At 37.0% G+C, this 20,996-nt stretch overlaps 2 protein-coding genes across 3 annotated transcripts in view; one reads left to right on the forward strand and one right to left on the reverse strand.

The window, feature by feature from the left end:
- LOC145686433 (protein lin-54 homolog) overlaps window positions 1–18,903 on the reverse strand; it is an 83,715-nt gene extending 64,812 nt beyond the window's left edge. For both annotated transcript variants that reach the window (XM_081759730.1, XM_081759729.1), the window contains exons 1-2: window positions 18,760–18,903; window positions 9,068–9,930 (exon numbers count right to left, since the gene is read on the reverse strand). In XM_081759730.1, coding sequence (XP_081615856.1) covers window positions 9,068–9,930; window positions 18,760–18,778 — 882 coding nt within the window. In that variant the 5' untranslated portion in view covers window positions 18,779–18,903. The remainder of the gene's footprint in view (window positions 1–9,067; window positions 9,931–18,759) is intronic.
- CSN4 (COP9 signalosome subunit 4) overlaps window positions 18,888–20,996 on the forward strand; it is a 43,817-nt gene continuing 41,708 nt past the window's right edge. Inside the window, exon 1 of the mRNA XM_081759731.1 lies at window positions 18,888–19,191. Within this exon, the coding sequence (XP_081615857.1) occupies window positions 19,058–19,191 (134 nt within the window). The 5' untranslated portion in view covers window positions 18,888–19,057. The remainder of the gene's footprint in view (window positions 19,192–20,996) is intronic.

Genomic DNA, 20,996 nt, shown 5'->3' on the forward strand with positions numbered 1-20,996 from the left:
GTTGAAAATTGTAGATTTTTCAAAAATGTTCTGACGATTTTATGTATATTTTATAAATAAATATTTAAATTTAAATTCTTCAAAAACGACATAGTTTATTTATGTTACTCAAAGGTGTAAAAATAAATGCCTCAACTAAAGTATCTACGCCTGATTGGAGGAGAAGTCAATAAGGAGTTAATAGGGTTGCAGTACTTGTTTACCTTAAGGCAAACAAACTAAAGTGTCTGATTGGAGGAGAAATAAACTATTTGTACAAATATTATATGATAAAACCATCCTGCTTTATATTGCCCTTTCCACTAAGACTTTTTTGATCAATATATTTTTGCATCTTACATATGTATATGCAGAGTGATACTCCCGGATTCATTGGGCTCTAAAATTTCCAACTAAAGTCCGGTTTTCATGCAGTTTGTTGCAAATTATCAAGGGAGAATGGGAGGTTTATGGGACTATGTTTACTGGTTTAAATTCATCCGGGGTAATATCGAGCAGGCCTCAAGAAAAACAGCAAATATTCGCCAGTGTACTGGCAATTGGAATGAGATTTTTGGATTTTTGGAGCGAAATTGCAGAATACAAATTAAGTGTTAGTGAAATGAAATGAAATCTTTAAGTTTTATGTCCAACAACATCCGCCAGCGGTGTCCGATGCTTCCCTGCCTTACTCAGAAGAGATCCTGTTTCCTACAATTTATTCACTAGCGACCATATTATGTTCCTGTTTGGGGCAGAACGTGAGGCAAAGTTGCGTGTAGCTGCCCTTTGCGTAGCAACAACAGATCCCGGCCTCTAAAATCTTTTTAACGATAAAATCACGTTGCTCCAAAGAGTACATTATTGTAACTGCGTCCTGATCATATTGGTACAGTAGCACAGCATAATTCTCAATACGAAGGCCCAGTTTCCTGTTTCTTATTGACCGTCGCGAGGTTACCATCTAACGAAGAAACTCAAATCTCCATACCGCACCTCACCTAATTCCAATTCGGTACAGTGGCGAATATTTGCTGCTTTTCTAGAGGCGCGGCCTATATTACCCCAAATGAATGTAAACCAGTAAGCATAGTTCCATAAATCTTCCAACGTTCCTTGATCATTTGCCACAAACCGCATGAAAATCGGACTTCAGTTAGAAAATCTAGACCCCCAAATGAAATCCGTGAGTTTTAAAAGAATCACCTTGTATATGTTCTATGATGTACTATATAGGAAAGGTGTTTTTAGTTGTTCCTATAACTATTCTCTGAACTTATAGTTGTAATTGTTTTATTTCTGACAAAAAGTGTCAGCTTCATTGTGTGATGAAAAGTAGTTTATAGTAATACCCCGCAAAAGACATGCAAGAGGTATTGGACTCAAGGTAGAAAAATAAATTTGCTTTTCTTGAAATAGGTAATAACATTTTATTCGTTACATTATATGGTTTTCGTTTTCACAATATGAAATGTCGTAAATTATTGTAAGTAGTAATATTCAATATGTATTACACCGAATCTACCGTACACCAAAATTTCCCCACACCGAGTTTTCCGTACACCGAATTTTCTGTACACCGAATTTTCCTACACCGAGTTTTCTTACACCGAATTTTCCTACACCGAAATTTCCTAGACCCCTTATTCGGCACTCCGATTGGATCACCATGTTGATAGGGGAAAAGGCAGAAGAAAAACCAGGAAGTGGAAGATCAAGGATAGAAAAATCTATAAGTTTTACGTCCCACAGTTATGCCTGGTAGGTTAAAGGAGCTAGTAATGTTGTGAAAAGAAGGAAATGCTGGAATGCAGAAAATGGAAGGAAACGGGAGAACCCCGAGAAAACCCCCACACATGGTGTTTGTCCTCCACAAAGTTCACTTGGTGCGAGCTGAGATCGAACTAAGGACGCCATGCATTAGCGGTGAACGCTCTACCACTGACCCACCGCGGCCCGATCAGGGATAGATGCAGTTACGAAGAAGAGACCTTATCAAATTATAAAACAGCTCTCCCAGGGGAGAGAAAAGTTTTAAAATTTCCTTCTTGCGCATCAACCTATGATTGAAGTGAGAAAGATTATTATTATTATTATTATTATTATTATTATTATTATTATTATTATTATTATTATTATTATTATATCGAGAATGTACTTCTGGGTTTCCTCCTTAAAAAATACACACACGATTTCCAATTATGGTTATCCTACTTTTTACAAATTTGTCTTTTTTTTTCCCTCTGTCTTTCATTCCCATCATGCGATGGGTGGGCCATAGAAGGTGACGCCTTTTCTGTGGCCAGAGTGATCAAATTTGTCTAATTCAATATTGGTTTAAATAGTATTAGTTTTCAAGCTACATATATGAGTTCTTTGACTAACTGGATAGTGCACGCCCCTTCTGGCTCACTCGCCACTATTTAACATTAAATTTCAGATGCCTCGATATACTTGCATAAGTTTATTATTTCTAAAATAAACATTACGTAAAAGGTTATTCAAATTGATATCAAGTTTTTCTGACATTTGTATATTACGCATATCTTTCTTAATTTGCATTACTCACATTACCCCAGAGAACGAACAAATTTTAGAGTTCTGGTTTGAACTTTTCTTACAATAATAAGCAAATATACGAGGAACAAATTTACCATTATTGACGATGCGGAGGGGAGGAGATTTTCTGGACTAGGAAGGAATGTGTGCGGGTGGAGAGCAGAGGTCTGCACGGGCCGGAATTTTCAGCCCGGGCCCGGCCTGTGAATTTACAATGTGAGGCCCGACCCGAGTCCAAAATATGTCTTAGCATTTAGGCCCTAGCCCGGACTGAGCTCTGTGATAATCAAATGAACCCGAAATAAGCCCGAATTGCAGAAACTTAATTATTAATGCAAAATTGTATTTTTATTTACAGCAATTCGAGGTTTGATTTTGCAGTTGTGTTTTAAAAGTCCTCCAGAAAGAACGGTGCAATTTGTATCGTTTTACACTATATTTACAAAGTTAGGCCCGAAAAAGTCCGAGAAATATGGTTGTAAATTTAAAAATTCACAGCCCGAACCCAGGGGCGTCATTTAGGAGGACAGGGAGAGGCATTTGCCCCCCTCCCGAGTTTGAGATTTATATAATTTTATCAATAGCATAGTAGTAAATCAGTGAAAAACGCGAAATTTTACATATATCAAGGGGTCTTGGCCCCCCAAGCCAAATCTGAAATGACGCTACTGCCCGAACCCCTCCCGGGCCCGAAGTGATACATTCTTTGTGGGCCCGAGCACGTGCAGACCTCTAGTGCAGAGGCGTTTCAAGTGGTGGGCGACTGCCCACGGCCTTGCATCTTGAGGGACCTCGCAAAGACCAACGAGCCTAAATCGATTTAGCACTCACTTTTGTCGATGCAACAATAGAAACAAATATGAATTCGGACTTAATTACAGAAAAACAATACGTTTCAAACTAACTTTTCATCTATTCGTATATATTAGATCGCTAGCATACGCGACAGGCGGCGAGTTTATTTTAAAATTGCAATAATGAATGTGTATAAGTCTTTATCGTTGAGATGAATTGTTTTCGATAAATTTTATTATAATCAGCAATTTTTAAAAAAGGGGCAGGAAGGACTCGTAAACCTTATTCGCCTTCTGTGCAGATGGTATGGTAAAAATCAATACTGGATAATGAAAGTGTAAGTGTAAAAACTAATATGGAACAGAGAAACAAAAGAGAACTTCTTCAGAAGGGAATTGGGAGGGGAGGGGATGAGAGTACAATGCTGTGACACTTAAAATGCGTCTTGATTTGTATACTTCAACAAACTTTTCTTATTAGATTACGCAATTTCTAGTTTCTTACTCCGATTATTCAAAGTATTCAAATGTTCTCGGAGGGAGTGACGGCCCCTCCCTTTAATCCGTCCGTGGTGTCATTCAGTTTGGCTTTTCGCTACTAATTCAAAGTGCTTTCCGAAACAAGTTGTCTTCTTGTGACAGCAGGGGTGGAAGAAACAAACAAACCGTGAAAGGAAGAAAGAAGAGGTTTTGGGCTCTTCCAGTCCAGACCATTCTAACCACTGAGAAGTGAGAATCACAACGTGATTTTTCTGGTAAGAGCGTCCTTTTAAAAGCAGCTAACAAGCAAACAGATGGTCAGCCCTCTCCCCTCTGCAGCATACTTTTTATTCTCTGTTGCCAAATTTACTGAAGAATATATTGCAATTAATCTAACGCATGTAACGTAAATTGGAGACCGTGGTTGGATTTATATGGGTCTTGTGTATTTGTATTAAAAATTTCAAGTTATTACCTGCAATAGTTTGTTAGAAATTACCATATTAAATTTTACATGTTATCAAATGGAGAGTTAGAAACCTAAGCGGAGATGGTAGAAGATCCCCTTAAGTAGAAATGGTAATTATGTACAGCAGTAGTGACATTTCATCCTACACAAACATTTTCAGTCTGTGAACAGTTCCTTATCATTTACAGACATTGTAATCGTTTCTCCTGTTCACCATCGTAATAATAATAACAGCTACACCGACAAAGAAAACGGTCTGTTTCTGACGATGTACTTGGAATTCCTTCTGAATTGCGAAAATGCAATAATCAAATTCATTTTCGAACATAATTTAATGTGCATGCGGAAACAAATTTACCCTCAAGTCGAACCTCTTACCTGTCGAAGAAAAAATAAGAAGCCAGACGAGGGGTTCAGAATTATCGAGCTATGAGAAAACACGCAGCGACGACAAGGAGATCGATAAGCCTGATGATCGTTTAACCCGAGAAAGCCCATGCTAATTTTACCCTTAAAAGGCCCAAGGGGTGCTTCTGAGACTCCCTGTTGCACATACAAGCTACCTGAACCCACTGCGACCATTTGTATTTTCCGTCATTAATAGGAAAGGTTAGTCACTACTTTGCTATGAAATCATTTGTCAATGGTAATATAAAATGAACGGTATCAAATAATTAGAAAAGCATATACTTCAATAGGAGCCTCAGAGGCAGCCCTTGGGTCTTTACGTTAGTATAAAAAAATAACCCTATTTTTTCTAAGGTAATGTAAAAAGAAATGCTTAGGAAACGCAATCAGAGGGTGTATTTCAAAGAGAGAGAAGAATCCTAGAGCGCAGGACACGGGACGAAATATCTATTAAGAATAATGCATTAAAAGTTGACCAGGGTACCTCCGAGGCACCCTTGGGCTATCTCTGGTTAACGAAACAAAACAACTTTTTCAAATGATTATTATTATTATTTTAACGGATATAGCTGACGTGAATAACCACTGTGAGATCTAAGGTTTTCTAGAAGGCTTTTCAGAATCGGGTAGAGTCACAACTGGGAGAACGCTAAGGGGAGTTCAAGAAGTACGCTCAAGTCCCGAAACGATCATGAATGTTATCTCAACCCTTTTATATCTGAAGCTTTGAGACACTGAATTTGAAGTGATGTTTATTGACTTCAAGAAGACTTCAACTCGAGTTTCATCGTATTACCCTAATCCATACCCTTGAATAAGCGTAACAAAATTCAAACAACAAAAAATTCAAACCGAGACTACTTTTAAATGAAATTCAGGGAAAAGATGCCAGACATTTGAAATCAGGACGGAGGTCAGGCCGGGAGAGGAGCTTTTGCCTGTCTCCTCCAACTGTGTTCTCGAGAAAATCACCAACAAATGGCACGAAAAGATGATGAAGAGCTCAAAAAGTGATGGGATTGATCTACAGAAAGCATGAATTGATTGCCTGAACTTCGTAGATAATCTCATAATGGGTTACAATTCCTAAGGATAAGTTACAAAACCAACCAACCAACACAGGATATAAGTGGTAAAGTTAAGTATTCAGATCTTTGCAGAAAACGGAGTTCGTAACGAACCTGAGCAGAAAGAGTTAGAGGTGAATCAAGTGGAAATCAAGCAGGAAGGACAGGTTAACGAAACTGAATTTGCCTACGCGTATCGCTGACCAAAGGATCTCTTCTGATGAATAGGAAATGTCTGAGAGATATTAAGGGAAAGAATGGTAAGTTCTGAGAATTTTACATGCCCAATCGAAGAAAAGATGAGTACATGTTGAAAAGATAACGGACACAATCACCGTGTATGGTTACTTAACGAAAAACCCAATCATCAGGAATCTTGATCCAAAATCTTAAATTTATCTTCTTGTAAATTTGACAAAACCAGTAGACTTTGGAGTATATGACTAGTGTGTAAACAGACATTACAATGTCAACCGTCAATGATTACACTGTTCAACAAATTTTGATCGAAAGTATGTAAATTCTTTGAAATTGCGATTTTTACATTCATTTAAGCATAATATGAAAGGAAATGATAATAGAAAATTTTTCTTAGGTCAGGTTGTGAAAAAAAAAAAAAAAAAACACCCTTGTACAACAGTAGCTGTATATATACAAATGTATTAATATTTATAGTACATTTAAGCAAAATCCTTGTAAAAACCTACATTTCACTTTTTTTTTTATCTATTTCACTGTGATGTGATAAGCTGGGGATTTAAGAAGTACCCTAACCTATAGCTTTCTATACCCTTGTACTTCCTTTTTCAAAATTGCGCAAATACCAGTTTCACAGCGATACAGAAAATAAAGTAACCGTGGTCAAGTTAAACATTAGCAATTCCGTAATAAAAATCAGTATTAATATCAAAACATGAAAAATATGTACAAATACCTTTTTGTGCAAGAACTACACTGCAATGTAGTCAGAAGTTTCAAGTGATCCCTTGTACAGGATTATTTATTTTATTTTGAGCGTCTTCGCTTGGCTTGCCTTTTGTAGGTTACATCTGGAGCATCCCTTGCAATAGTCCAACAGTAGTCGGCCAATATGTTAGAACTCTACTTTCCCTCATATCTCTTCTCCATGGCTGCAATATCTTGATGGAAACGCTCACCATGTTCGTCACTTACTGCTCCACAATCTTCGGGAAAGAAGTCTAGATGTGAATGAAGAAAGTGGAGTTTCAGAGACATATTGCAACCAAGATTTTCGTAGCACAATAACAACTTTGCTACCAGTTGTTTGTAATTTGTTGCTCGGTGTCTTCCCAAGAACTGTGAACAAACACTCTTCAAGCTTTCCCACGCAGCTTTCTCTTCACCTTGGAGAATTTCGTCGAACTTGTGATCTTTGAATAGTTGCCTAATCTGTGGCCCTACGGAAACACCCTCTTTAACTTTGGCATCACTTAATCGAGGAAATTGTCCTCTTAGGTACTTACAGGCCTCATCCTCTTGGTTCATGCTCTTAACAAAACTTTTCATAAGACCTAATTTAATATGTAGAGGGGGAAGCAAAATTCGGTTACGATCTACCAGTGGTTCATGCTGCACATTTTTCACTCCCGGCTGAAGAGTTTCTCTGGTACTCCAATCACTTTTGCGGTAATGGGATCCACGATCTCTACTGTCCCATTCACATATAAAGCAACAATACTTTGTATACCCTAACTGCATACCTAGCAACAGTGCTATTACTTTAAGGTCACCACAAATGAGCCACTGAAAATCGTAATATTTAATGGCTTGAAGTAAACGTTTCAAGTTTTCATAAGATTCCTTCATATGAACTGCGTAACCTACAGGAATTGAAGGAAGTTCATTTCCAATATGTAAAAGCACTGCCTTTAAACTCACCTTGGACGAATCTATAAAGAGCCTCCACTCCGTAGGTTCGTAATTAATTTTAAGTGCCCTCATGAGACCATTTACATCTGTACATGCCACAAGTGTGTCTTCCATAGTAAAAAATGAAGTGAACATCTTCTCCCTATTCCGATACACTGAAATATTTACTTTTTCCTGCAATAAATTCCATTGCTTTAAGCGTGACGCTAAAATTTCGGCTTTGCTTTTCGAGAGGTCCAAGTCTCTGATTAGATCACTTAGTTCCTCTTGAGTAAGTCTATGTGGTTCACATGGAGGTTCTTCTACAACAAACGTAGGGTCCTTCGAAGTACTTGATTCAGAAGCTTCAACTTCTTGATCATCATCAGAAAAAAGATCGTATTCTTTAGGTGGGTCAGGAACAGGTAGTCCTTCTCCATGTGGAACAGGGCGCATTGCAGAAGGAATGTTAGGATAGATCAAGGCCCGCTTCTTCTTCGTGGAAATTCCCTTCTTGACGGAAGGAAGCATACAAAAATAACAGTCTCTGATGTGGTCGCTTGGCTCCCTCCAAATCATGGGTACTGCAAAAGGCATTGAGCGCCCCTTCCCATTAATCCAATTTCTTAGATTGCTGGTACAAGTGTTACACACAATGTGGGGTGCCCAAGATTTATCTTGGTCTCCAATTTTACAACCAAAATAATACTGATAGGCTTTTCTTATTAGTGGTGTTATAGTCTGCTTTTGTGAGGAAAATGTCACTTCCCCACACACGTAGCAGAAGCTATCCGCACTGTTTACACAATTTCGCGGCATTTTTGTTTATTGAAATCCTCAAAATGTCACTTGAAATAGTTCCGACAACTATTTAAAAATATACATTCGAAATACCAGTATTTTTGCGTACTTGTAGTTGTATTTTTATGTCCTGCACTACACAAACGTCACACCCAAAACGCTGATAACTGCACTAAACCTGTCTTTTCTAACAATAGCAGAACGCTACTGAGATAAGGAACACAATGAAACCAAGCGTTCATATAGTTTCTCCAGTGTTGCCGGATCAGTGTAACATTTTACCCCAAACGAAGCGAATATATTTATTTTTAAAGCGTTATTATTAGATATGCATGTAAAACGAAAAGTAGAGGTAATATTCGAAAATAACTTTCAAATTCGTGATCAGCACCACAAAATCAATAAGAATTAGCTGATTTTGTTTAATTTACATTTTCGTTGTTGAACAGTGTTATGTAAATAAAGCAACCCAATTTTCCCTGAGGATAGTGTGGAAATCGTAGAAGAAAATACATCGGTTTCTAAACATGGTAACAAAAAGTAAGCTTCAAATTATATACCTGTTCTTTATGGTCATTAACTACTATTTTAATTATTCCTTATGATTCTGTAGGTTGTGTACCAGAAATAAAAGTACTTACTTGACCTGATCCTCCAGCCGGTCTCTTGACAGTCGACTGCAGTGGCTTTATTCCTTGAACAGTTCCTAGCGTGAGACCACTAAGACTACTGAAAGTACCACTTGAGACATTTGTACTTGAACCTGTCGATATTATTGAACCTTGTCCTGTTGACATCACTGGTCTTAATTGCACAATATTTCCGTCAGCGGATTTGGCTGTCACGAGAGTTTGAGACACTGGTGTAAACTGAGGCACAGAACTACCGACACTAGTCAATTTACCAATTACATGCGCTCCAGCACTTGAAGTGACAGATGCACCTGATTGCTGAATTACCACTATTGGCGCTGAACTGCTACTCACACTTGATGATCTTTGAATTGTATCAGTCACTGTAGTCCTCGGCACAACTGACGTCACGTCTCGTGATACTTCCAAGTCTTGCATATCTACATCCGGAGTGACAATCACTGGTTCTGGCAAGTCAGGCAAAATAGATTCTGGCGAAGGGGATCGATCATCAAGCCCATGATCTTCCAGTTCAATGTCACCTGTAAGTATGTTACCATTATCATGACCTGGTAATCCAGTGCCCTCGGAAAAACCCGAGTCTTGAGGCTTCAGTTTGCCTATGTCAGAATCCGTAGCTTCGCCTTCACTACTCAAAGACACTACACTGCCAAGTTCCAAGGAGCCCGGATTGAGTCTTTCAAGTTCAGCCTGAAGATTGGCTAAGGTTTCCAGTTCGGAAGTACTGAACTGTCCAACAGAAGACGGTAAAGTCAAAGTACCTAGATCTCCATCTGCAAGGGAGGCGTCCACAAGTTCTACACCACCGCCAGCAGAGTCCAGAACGTTTCCATCAGGTGGTTTATTACCACCTGAAATAAGAAAGAAAAAAAATTCAAGACATCAGTATTACCTACAACAATAACAAAAGGAACATTTAGCTCTGCTATCTGTTAGCTATTAATAAAACAGATGATAAAATGTAACACGTCATAAAAGAGGAAAAGTACGTTGAAAAAGACAACAGAAGAGATGGCCGGTGAAGACAACAGAAACTGTGTATAATATTTTTTCTTAATTAAATAATTATATAGATGTACAATCGACTTTTCTAATCTAATATTCAAGAACTGTTATAAAATATCTGACTTGGATGCGAACTGGTATTAACTGACAACAAATAAATATATTAATGTGACAATATACATAATTTATCTTTACTCGGATGACCTTGTTTAAAAAACGCTAACCATTCAGTTTGAGCTATCATACCTTACGTTAAAGATGTCATTTAATGACCAACCTGTATCAGTCATTTGAAAACGGCTGACCGGTTTGAAATTAAGTTTGGAACGCACGAGTAGTTAGTACCCAGCTCAAGTTGGGTTTTTATCATGTCGATTTCATCAAAGGGGAAGCAGGGTACGTGTTTCAAAATTCATGCGAAAAATACAATATCTTATACCTTAAAAATACAAAAATATCTTTATCATAATACTTCGAAATGTACATCTTATAGGTTCATATATTTTCCATAAACCTATATTATTCAATTATATCATCTTTTGGCATCAACTCTCATCTGTAACCTAATCATATAAAATTACAAGGTAGGCACAATGTCCCATCACCTATGACGGAATTATAATTATTTCTTTTTTATTTTCGGTATCCATAATGGCTGATACAAGCGCTTTTACCATTGAACAACGCTTCGTCACAAGCACTTAAGTTCACGAGAGACTAATGGGAAGCCTTAACGGCACTAACCTACTGATATACTTGCTGACAATAGTACTAAAAACAGAACAAGTGTCACCAGTAGCAATATTTTTCGAAAAGTTCTAGTTCGGCAAGTTTTTCCGTTTTCTACTTTCAGTTTATTGATCTGAAGCACACAACAGTAAAATATGGTCGAAAGGGTTCCTAAGAAACAAATATCAGTAATTGCAAAGGAAAATTAACATTAAGAGCATACGAGTGACGATGCTTCAATTCAGTCAAGTCCCAATAAGAGAGCTGGCCAATTGATAGATAAATAATACAATCTCGCTGCTTACATCCCCAGTAAACTTTTTTCATCAGTCAGTCTTATAAAAAAACGAAAGTTTCATAAGAGGATAAAATAGGTACCTGTTAACAAATCTTACCGCGTAATGTATTTTTAAGTAAATCAGCAAAAGGCTCAAGTATTTTATAATAGAATATCACTTCAAGTGATAGTAGTACCGACGAATTCTGTGTTAACTTCCGAATCGATAACTGAATTATTTGTGGCGTATTTTTTTTTAATCTCTTATAACTACACACGATACACAGTCAGTTAAAAAGATTGTGGAAGTGAAAGAAACCGGATTACAAACAACAGACGTCTATATTAATATGGCGAGAAAGAATATAAACTGTCTCCTTTATAAAAATAATGTACGGGATTTTTCGAAAACGCCGGGGCACATATCCATTTATGAGTTCATTCGTGGCTAAGCGGTTAACGTACCAGGGTGTCTACTGAATTTCATTCTCGAAATTCCAGTATATTCTGTATAACTATCAACAAAATTTCAGTACATAATGATTTCTTTAGGAATAATCACTCTCTTGACGATTTCAGGTTTGCAATTGTTTTACCATCAAAAGAATATTTTATTTTTAATAAATTTAGTTAGCCTTAAATTTTTGAAATACAATGATTTTTTAAAACTTTTTTTACAAAATAGATACAATTCTTGCCTTGGAAAAATTTATCATCTCAATGGATACAAAACTGTTTCTAAGACTATTAAAACAATTACAGAAAATTATTGTTTACAAATTACCAGCTTCATGATTTTTCCAGTATCAGCAGACACCCTGCGTACACATCTTTGGCATAGGAAGGATACTCGGGTTCGATTCCTGGCGAGAGCTCATGTGGTTCGGATCCCACGTTAACTGAAGGTCCACGTCTTACATAGCCTCGATGCTGAAATGGGCGTTAAGTTAAACTGAACTTAACATGTCCGTTTACTTTTAATGAGTTTACACACACACACACACCTGTGCGCATATAAAGAAACCGAATTTAATTCTTTAAAAAATTAAATGAAAATCAGCTCGCTTTGTCCAGTGTGTGTACGTTATCTTCGAAACACTGTTGATAGTCATTGGAAGTAAGTGTTTGCAAAAGTACGCGTAATATTTGATTTTTTGTTTCAGGGTCTTACTGAAAGACAAGGTTTCATCTTGTCATGATGCACTTTAAGACGTTCTCCGTACCGCAAAAATCAACAAATATTCAAAACACTCTTTCATATTACCTTTGTGCTGATCCGTCAAAATTTCAGTCACAGAACAAGGACACATACTTCTCGTTGGCTAACATGAACTTAAACGTTTCTTTACTTATTTGAAGCACAGTTGCTGCTTAGTTACTTGTCGATCAGCTCTCACCAGTGCAAGGAGTTTCTTCACATTTTCCTTATTTCTTGATGCTGAAGGGCGATATGATCTTGGATAAGCCTCAACATTTTCGCGCCCCTATTTGAATCGGTTGTACTCTTGATACATCTGGGTTCATAATTCTGCACAACCATACACTGTCCGTTTCATCTGCTACGTTCCGGTAAAAGACTTATTCAATTTGTAACGTAATTCAATTTTAAAACATTGTTCTATTTCCATGTGTGTGTTTCGTACGCCGTGTTCACACTACCTTTACCTGTCGGAAGCTTACCCAGATACCAAATGCAGAAATCAGTTTGAAGAAACACTAGTGAGAAGCTTAGGACTAAATCTTTCAAAAGTAGTAATAAGACAAAACTAACCAAACCACTAAATATATATTAAAAATACTTGTGTAATTATTTCGACATCACCACCAGACACATATTGAAAGATCAATCCAAGAATAATATTGCTCTTTCGGTTGCACCATAGCTCACTTGCACAGCTTCGTCGCATGTTGAGAAAACAAAATCAGCCTGGATTTGAAATTGCACTGTGTAGTATTTCCAACGGCAAGATCACAATTTTAATTATTTTATGATCATTCTATTATCGAGTTACTGAAAGGTGGCCTCTGACAGACAGCTGCACATGTTGTAAACAAAACGAGAAGGATAATTGTTCGCCAATCACAGCAGTATTCTTTCACGCTGTTGCTAGGCAACGAAGTCACTGACCGCTCTGTTGCCGGTAGTTGAGATGACTTGTTAAACATCTTAAGTTCGTCGCCGGAGCTGTTGTCTCTGATGCGGAGCCTCTGGCAACAGCGCCTCCAATACTCCACGTGCTCTACCCAACTGTCAGAAGCCACCTTTCCTTGCGCATACAGTAGGAGGGCATGGGCATGGCGCATAATTGTGGACAAACTTAAAAAAAAAAAAAAAAAAAAAAAAAAAAAAAAAAAAAAAAAAAAAACTGTACAAATAAAGAAACATGCATCTGATAATAATAACTCATTCTCACTATAACGTTGCAGATAATTCTACCAATCATTGCATTTCTTTCAAGCTATTACCCGAAGTATTATTTAAAGTTGAATAAGACTACTCAGAAACAGAGTTTTCAGGTTCAGATGCAAATGATCAATGAATATTGAAAAAAATCTACAATTTTAAAAATTATTTAATTGCAACTACACAGCCCATAGTATACTTTATAAAGCTGTTTGTCAATGCAACGGCACGTGTAGTTACCACTAAAGAAACAATGGAATAAAGAATAAAAAGCATATTAAAATATTGTCTGTTAAAGTTAAGTCTCTTTTCAGCACTAAAGGTAAATGAGATCGACCTACTGCTTACAATGGAATCCAAATCACTGTAATGCGACGAAATTTTTTTGTATTTTCCCCACCGGGAATCGAACCCAGGAGGAGCATATTAGAGATATAAACACAGATTTCGAGATTTCAGTCTTACCAAAACACTTAGCCATTTAGAATCATAAAATTAAGAAAGTCAAAATTATAGCTATATAAAACTGCTTTGCACGTACTTCACACATTGAAAGGAACGAATCATTCATCCTAGACAGAAATAAAATTACAATGCAGACCCTGGATAAAGAATAGTTTTGATATTATTAGTCTTACCTAAAGACATAAGATTTATAAACACAAATTTGATTTTATTGTAGACGACAGGACTGAAATGAAATGAAATCTAGTTTAAGTTCAAACGGTTATGGCTTTCAGGATAAAGGAGGCAGAGTATTGATGAAAGTGAATGCTTTTAAAGGGAAAGGTGGAATGAAAATGTGCGTAGAAACGGTAGAACCGCCACAAAATTTAAGATCCTGACGTTGTCCATCATAAACCCCTTGGCCTAGGATCGAACTACAGACCCCTCGCACTAGAAATGACCGCTCTACCACTCACTCAACGTTCTTTGCCATTTTCTGATTAAGGCATTACATAGAAGCAATAACTGTAATTGGGCAGGATGTCTATATATATAGGCCTACTACTACTAAATCTCAAACATAATTAGTTTATACGTATTACGTAAGTTTCGATGACTATGCAAACATTATTAATGTTTACTTTTTTGAGTAAGGATCAGCATCATCTTCTAAAGTGCTTGTTGTATCTACCTTTAACCCTTTCAAATCTGATTTCTTTTTTTTAATCGTTCACACAAGTATTACTGTGTTTCAGAGAATCTAATAAAATCATCCCCCCCCCTATTCTAGCGGCTAGTGTATGTGATCTGATGTACACAGTTCCGAGTTCGATTCCCGCAGAAATTAATTTCATAATATATTTTCATTAAACACCAATCTGAAGATTCTTTGGAAATGGCTAGTACGAAATAATATATATATATTTCCAGATATCCGAAAACTAACTGCAGGAGAAGATGTCAGGTACGGTATCGAGAAAGAAATAATAGGTATCCATCCACAATTCCTAAACTGTCGTTCCCTAACCCTTAAATATATTTACTTATTTTTTTAAAATATGATTAAGTATGAAAATGGCCTTTTCTTCCTGCGGCCCACACGTATTCTATACTGATGACTATTGGACCCACTACATGCCTGCTCTAGACCATGTCTTGTCTTAACGCAAAGTCTGAATTTCGATTCCCTGTGTACAGGAGCAGACTGGCATCGACTGTCGAACCTGTGGTCCGGCAGGATTTTTTTTCATCTGCATAAATTATTTCATTTTGGATGAGAATTTATGTTACATAACCTTATGTAATTTGTCAGAAACAATGTACGGTATTGTATTCTATCTACGTGCCTTCAGAAATACAAAACCATTTTTCTATTCATCACTTTCTCAATCCCACAGTTTTCTCCATTGTCAGCACGGCCTGATACTTTATTATTACCAATGAGGAGGAGCAACCTAAGTCATGCCATCGTACAAAATCGTCTCTTAAATACATAGAGCAAGCAGGTTAAAGGGTCTTTGGTCTGTTGCCTTGCGGTTGTTATATTTCGTCGACGATCTGACGCTGCTGGAGACTTTCACCTGTCACTCTGCTTGTGGTTCTGGATGAGGGGCAGCTGACTTCTGTGGTAAAGGTCCTAACGCCGAGGGTGAGAGGAAGTCTGGGAGTAACACCGTCGGCCAATGAAGAGCACACTCGTCTGGAGGTAAAACCAAACAAGGAACCCGAGGTCAGAAAAATGCAATCCTGTTGTCTCGAGATCGATTTCCGGCTCTAAGCAGATAGAGCGACCCTGTAGCCCGACAATTATCATGCAATTTTTTTGATAATTCCCTTTTAAACGACCTATTGTTTGTCCTTTCTCCAATTTCCGTACAATCTCTAAACCAGATTGTTGAGTCCTTATTTCATATGCTTATAATAGGTTCACATCGTACATTTTCCACATGCACACTATACAAAGTTCAACACTCTATCTTGTCTACTAGCTACATCATCGTCGGGGCGAAGAACTTGTTAACTATCACTGGGCTATTTTATCGCCAACCGTAAATCTGCAATATCAGTCATGCTAATATCTTGCTAGGGTTTGCAAGGCAACTTAATCAATCTGGCGCCTTCCTTCAAAATCAATAAACAAACGTGTTCTGGGCTTACTACTACTACAAAGCTTCGAAGAGAAATACTATAACTAGGCCTAACTCAATCTAGTACGTCCATAAATATACAGACAGAGCTTTCTATACAAAGAAACGCATGTATGCCCCTCAGTTATACGCGTCTTCGAAACTAGTACCGATAACATGGACAAATTGTACGTGTAAAATTGATGAGGTAACATGGCGATATTATATATATATATATTTATTTCTCGTACTAGCCATTTCCAAATAATCTTCAGACTGGTGATTAATGAAAATATATTATGAAATTAATTTCTGCGGGAATCGAACTCGGAACTTTGTCCATCAGATCACTAGCCACTAGACCAGCGGGGGTTATTTTATTAGATTCTCATGACTCAGTGCTCTAGCTAACTTCTGCAATACAGGTTCTTCGTTCGATTTCAAGTCATGTGCATTTGTGTAGGATACCACGATGCCAGTGAGTTTTCTTAAGGTTCTTCCGTTTCCTCCAACATTTTCATTTCACCAATTCTTTCTAGTCATTTACTTTCATTAACCGCCCATCCCCTTTAGCCTACAGGGCATAATCGTGGACTTTTATTTCATTTTTAAAAGGAATAGCTAAGTACTGTTAATAGTTCATCAGTTCATAGCCTTAAACGAATAAGGTTTAGCAGAAGGGGTCCAGCAATTGTTCCTAAAAAATGTCACAATTTAGGTAATTTCTGTTCACATTAGGTTAGTTTATGTTACATTGTGTCAGGGTAGGGATCCAGCATAATTTTCCAAAAATGATAGAATTTTGCTACTTCTACTAATATTAGGTTAGTTTAGGTCAGTTCAGATTAGGCTACTTTATGTTAGGTCTAAGTACTTGCATCATGCATCATCCATTTCTCCTGTAAATTTAGTGCTTTTACGTGCTTCTGGACCACTTCTGCTAAACATAACCCCCTTAAACTAATCTAATATTAACAGAAACAAGTCTAAACTAATCTAATATTAACAACAGAAACAGAAATTTTTATCATTTTTTCGAAAATAAACCTAGACCCCATATAAATTCTGCTGGTAATTATACCTTATATATAGATCACTACCGGTAATTATACCTAACACATAGATCACAACATAAGTGATACTTCAAACAGTACATACACTCCCCTCCACACACATAGTCATAGATAAAGTACAAGGGCACTACACATGCAGATATAAAGTACAGGTGCGTTCTTTTTTATTTTCGTATCAGTCGATGAGTAAATAAAAGTCGCTTTGTTACTCCCTTTGTTAAGTTCGTACATGCTCAATGAATAATCCCTAAAAGTATAAGCGTCCTACTCTTTCGGGAACTGATGCAGCTTCATGTATACTATATCCTAATCTACTTCTAGTCTTACATTTTAAATGGTTCATATTGTGAAACAAATTTTCATCACAAAAGGAATATTAGAAAAAGTATGCTTCTCTGCGTTTGCACAATAGGTTTACGAATTATATTCATTGGTCCGTGTAAATTTTCAACTTGCATATTCAATATACGATCACTTTTGGGCGGGGTTGCAAAACAATGAAGTGCATAACTAGTTTACAAACTTTCATGCTAGAAACACTTGTTCACAAGTTCAGTTTTTTCAGGATATCGGCATCTGTACTAAATACTGTGTTAATTACCTAATATCCCAACGTTAATTCCTATTTTACGTATATTAGCGCGCATATTAAGAGTAGTGTTTATAGTTCGACGTAAGCTTTCCTTCCCGTGCAAGTGATGATTACGGTATAATATTTTCCCTTATTTCTCCTGATTTCTTACATGGAATACTACATAACCACAATTCTTAACCGAAGTTTACGTTCTACGGACTCAAAGCATAGATATTTTCAATTACCTTATCAATCAGTAAAAAATCAGTAAGTAGGCCAAGGACGGTAAACACAACTTATTTACAAACTCTTCGTGTAATGGAGCACAATTTTTGCAACATAATAACCATTGAAAACATTGACTCCACAATTATTGAAACTTCTAAGTTAACATTTACACAAAGCAAGATACGTAAGTCTGAAGATATTTAAAAATTACGCAGAGCTTAGTATTCTTAAAGCAGACTATTTGGTAAAATATATTTGCTATTTTTGCATCGTCTCATACATTTCTTTTATAGACTTTTGTACAACAATTAGGAGAGATAATGCTATGTCTCGTGTGGTGTAATTTCGTGATCACGAATCTGCATAAGCTATGAAATCGCTTATCCCACTGTAAAGTTGAGTCTACCATCAAGCCACCACAGTTCGCCATTAATGCAGCACCACAACGCAGCCGAGCTCAAATGACGCGCCATTTTCTGCCAGCAAGGCAGGGAAATTTGAAACATTATGCCACTGTTTGCATATTTCGCTTCCGCTTTTGTACAACAAAAGGTAAGCTACTTCCATGAATGTCTGTTAATGATGTACAATATCGATCATGCACCAAATATTTACTGCTTCGTACCACTTCTCTGGTATAGAGACCAATTTCGGTCTATAGGATAACACGGAAGGGTGGGGGCATGTTTAGCATCTACGTTTACTTTCGCTTCCAACTTGTAATGTTATGTTCTATACACACATAAGTCTTACAGTTCTTCTCCACAATGTAACGTACACTAATCGAACAAAATATAATAACAAAATAATTATTTACCTGTCTCTGTAGCTGGCATCTTGTATTTGTTCAAAATCACGCGCCCACCATTACCATCCCATAATACGTCGTGCCGCCGCGTATGAACAAGAACAAAGGTCGTTGCACTACTTGTGCTGGTATTTCAGAATATTTTAATTTAATAAATTACTAGATATCAAAATTCATTTGTAAAATTAAAAGAAGTGATTAAAGTAAGTCATCTGATGGTTGTTAGAAAAAAACGAGCTCTAGTAAAATATATACTTGTTATAATTTATAGCTTCCGCGTAAGAAAATATACCAACCAATCAGTCGAATGTTTTTCATACCATGGAGCATGTTCCAAACTTGGTGCTCCTGGTTAAATATGGCGGGCTCCGTAGCGTCTGTTAGGCAGCAGCTGATAAATTTGACAAATGCAGGTGGATCTCACAAGGATCAAGCTGAAAAGTACGTCGGCAAAGTATTATATTCCGTGTGAACATTCATTATATATATAGTTAATGTATATTGGTGAATAAGGTTGTAATATAATATGGAGTACATATGTGCTTTGTAACTGTTCTCGTAATTACGGCATAAGTTATTTTTCGTTCTGCGGGCATAACACACCTATTTGACGTAAGTAAGTTTATTTACAGAGAGAATTGGCATGAAGGAGGTATACAAAACAGTAGAAATTTCCAACCAACAAGACGTGAAACCTTGTGTTTGTTGACAATAAAATCGCCATTCACACATTGAATTTTGACCGGCATGTTAGGAAAATTTATTATTTTTGTGTGTTATAAACTCTGGTATTGATACTACAGGAAAGGAAATATACAAGTTGGTTTCTTTGATGATCTCCGCGTGATCCATTCTGTGCTGAGAATTTTTTAAATGTGATATGTCCTGAAGTACAAGGCTTTTTTTTTTTAATTACATCTTTTAAATTAATAATAATTACTTGTTCAGTATTGACAGACCTAACTGGGCTGATATTTAGTATCTCTACCAATCTTACTCATATAAGATTTACAGTGTTTTACTTTACAAAATTTAGCTGAGCTAGGGACAGCTAGCGAAGGGAGTTAGAAGCCCCCAGGACCCTTGCACTTCTACCTTTATTACAATTTAAACAAACACAAGGTACTCAGTTCTGGAACCATGAAAAAGGTTGGGGGAAATACTAAATGCCATCCCCTAACTGTATTATCGATGCTGATTTATTATACGGATCCATGCATACATTTATAACATAGCCTTTATACTCCTCGGCAAATCTTCCGCAGATGGCGGCCCCGGATTGTTCACAAGACCCTGTTTTTAACATTATATTACAATTTATTTGTATGCTATTTTAATATACCTTACTTAGAATTAGTCTTTCATTTTCACTCAACTGTCAATCACAAATATTTCTTATTTTCGTGCTTTCTTTTGCACTTCATTAGATACATATTCATCTATTATAAATTTTTGTGTTACAAATTCATATTGGCGTGGGCGGTTAGTATTACTGACTGACTGATAAGTGCTTAGACTGTTTGTATGTTAACTGTGTTTACTGTTTAATACGAAACAAAACTAAGCAATAATACTAATAATGGAAAATAATGGCAAAATCTACAAAGTTCTCGAAGCGAGGTGCTTTGAACTAATTTTTGGACAATCAACGATTTCTCTCGAATGTTTCCAACGTACTACGGGAATGTAGTTTAATGCTGCATTTACGAAAGGTGGCGTATCGGTAACATGGAACTTTGCTATTTCTCTAATTGCACAAGAAGTATATGTCAAATGCACCTGAAATGAAATGAAATTTTTGAGTTTTACGTCCCACGGTTAGGCTAAAGGAGACGGTGATGATGAGAGATGAATGAAATGGTGGAATGAAGAAAGTGGGAGGGAACGGGAGAACCCCGAGAAAACCCACGCACACGGTTTGTCCACCACAAAGTTCACTTGGCGGGAGCAGGTTTTGAACCCGGGACTCCAAGCACCAGAAGTGAACGCTCTACCACTGAGGCACCGCGGCCCAAGTATATGTGAAACTGGAGACGCTGTATTGTGAAGCCTCAATTCCGGCTGTTCAACAAAATACTGGAAGTGATGGACATGATTAACGTGTATCACAAGAAATATATCGATATCAAAGCGGTATATGAAACAATTGAGGAAAGCACAGTGCACCAAAGCAAGGCTTGAGAAGTTTATAGATGATTCCCGTCCTCTCTTTGACATATCGGCTCGTAAGTGCCCCACTTTTAAGG

Source organism: Thermobia domestica, chromosome 5 (genome assembly GCF_964235325.1).
Source record: "Thermobia domestica chromosome 5, izTheDome1.hap1.1, whole genome shotgun sequence".
Taxonomy (NCBI): Eukaryota; Metazoa; Arthropoda; class Insecta; order Zygentoma; family Lepismatidae; genus Thermobia; species Thermobia domestica.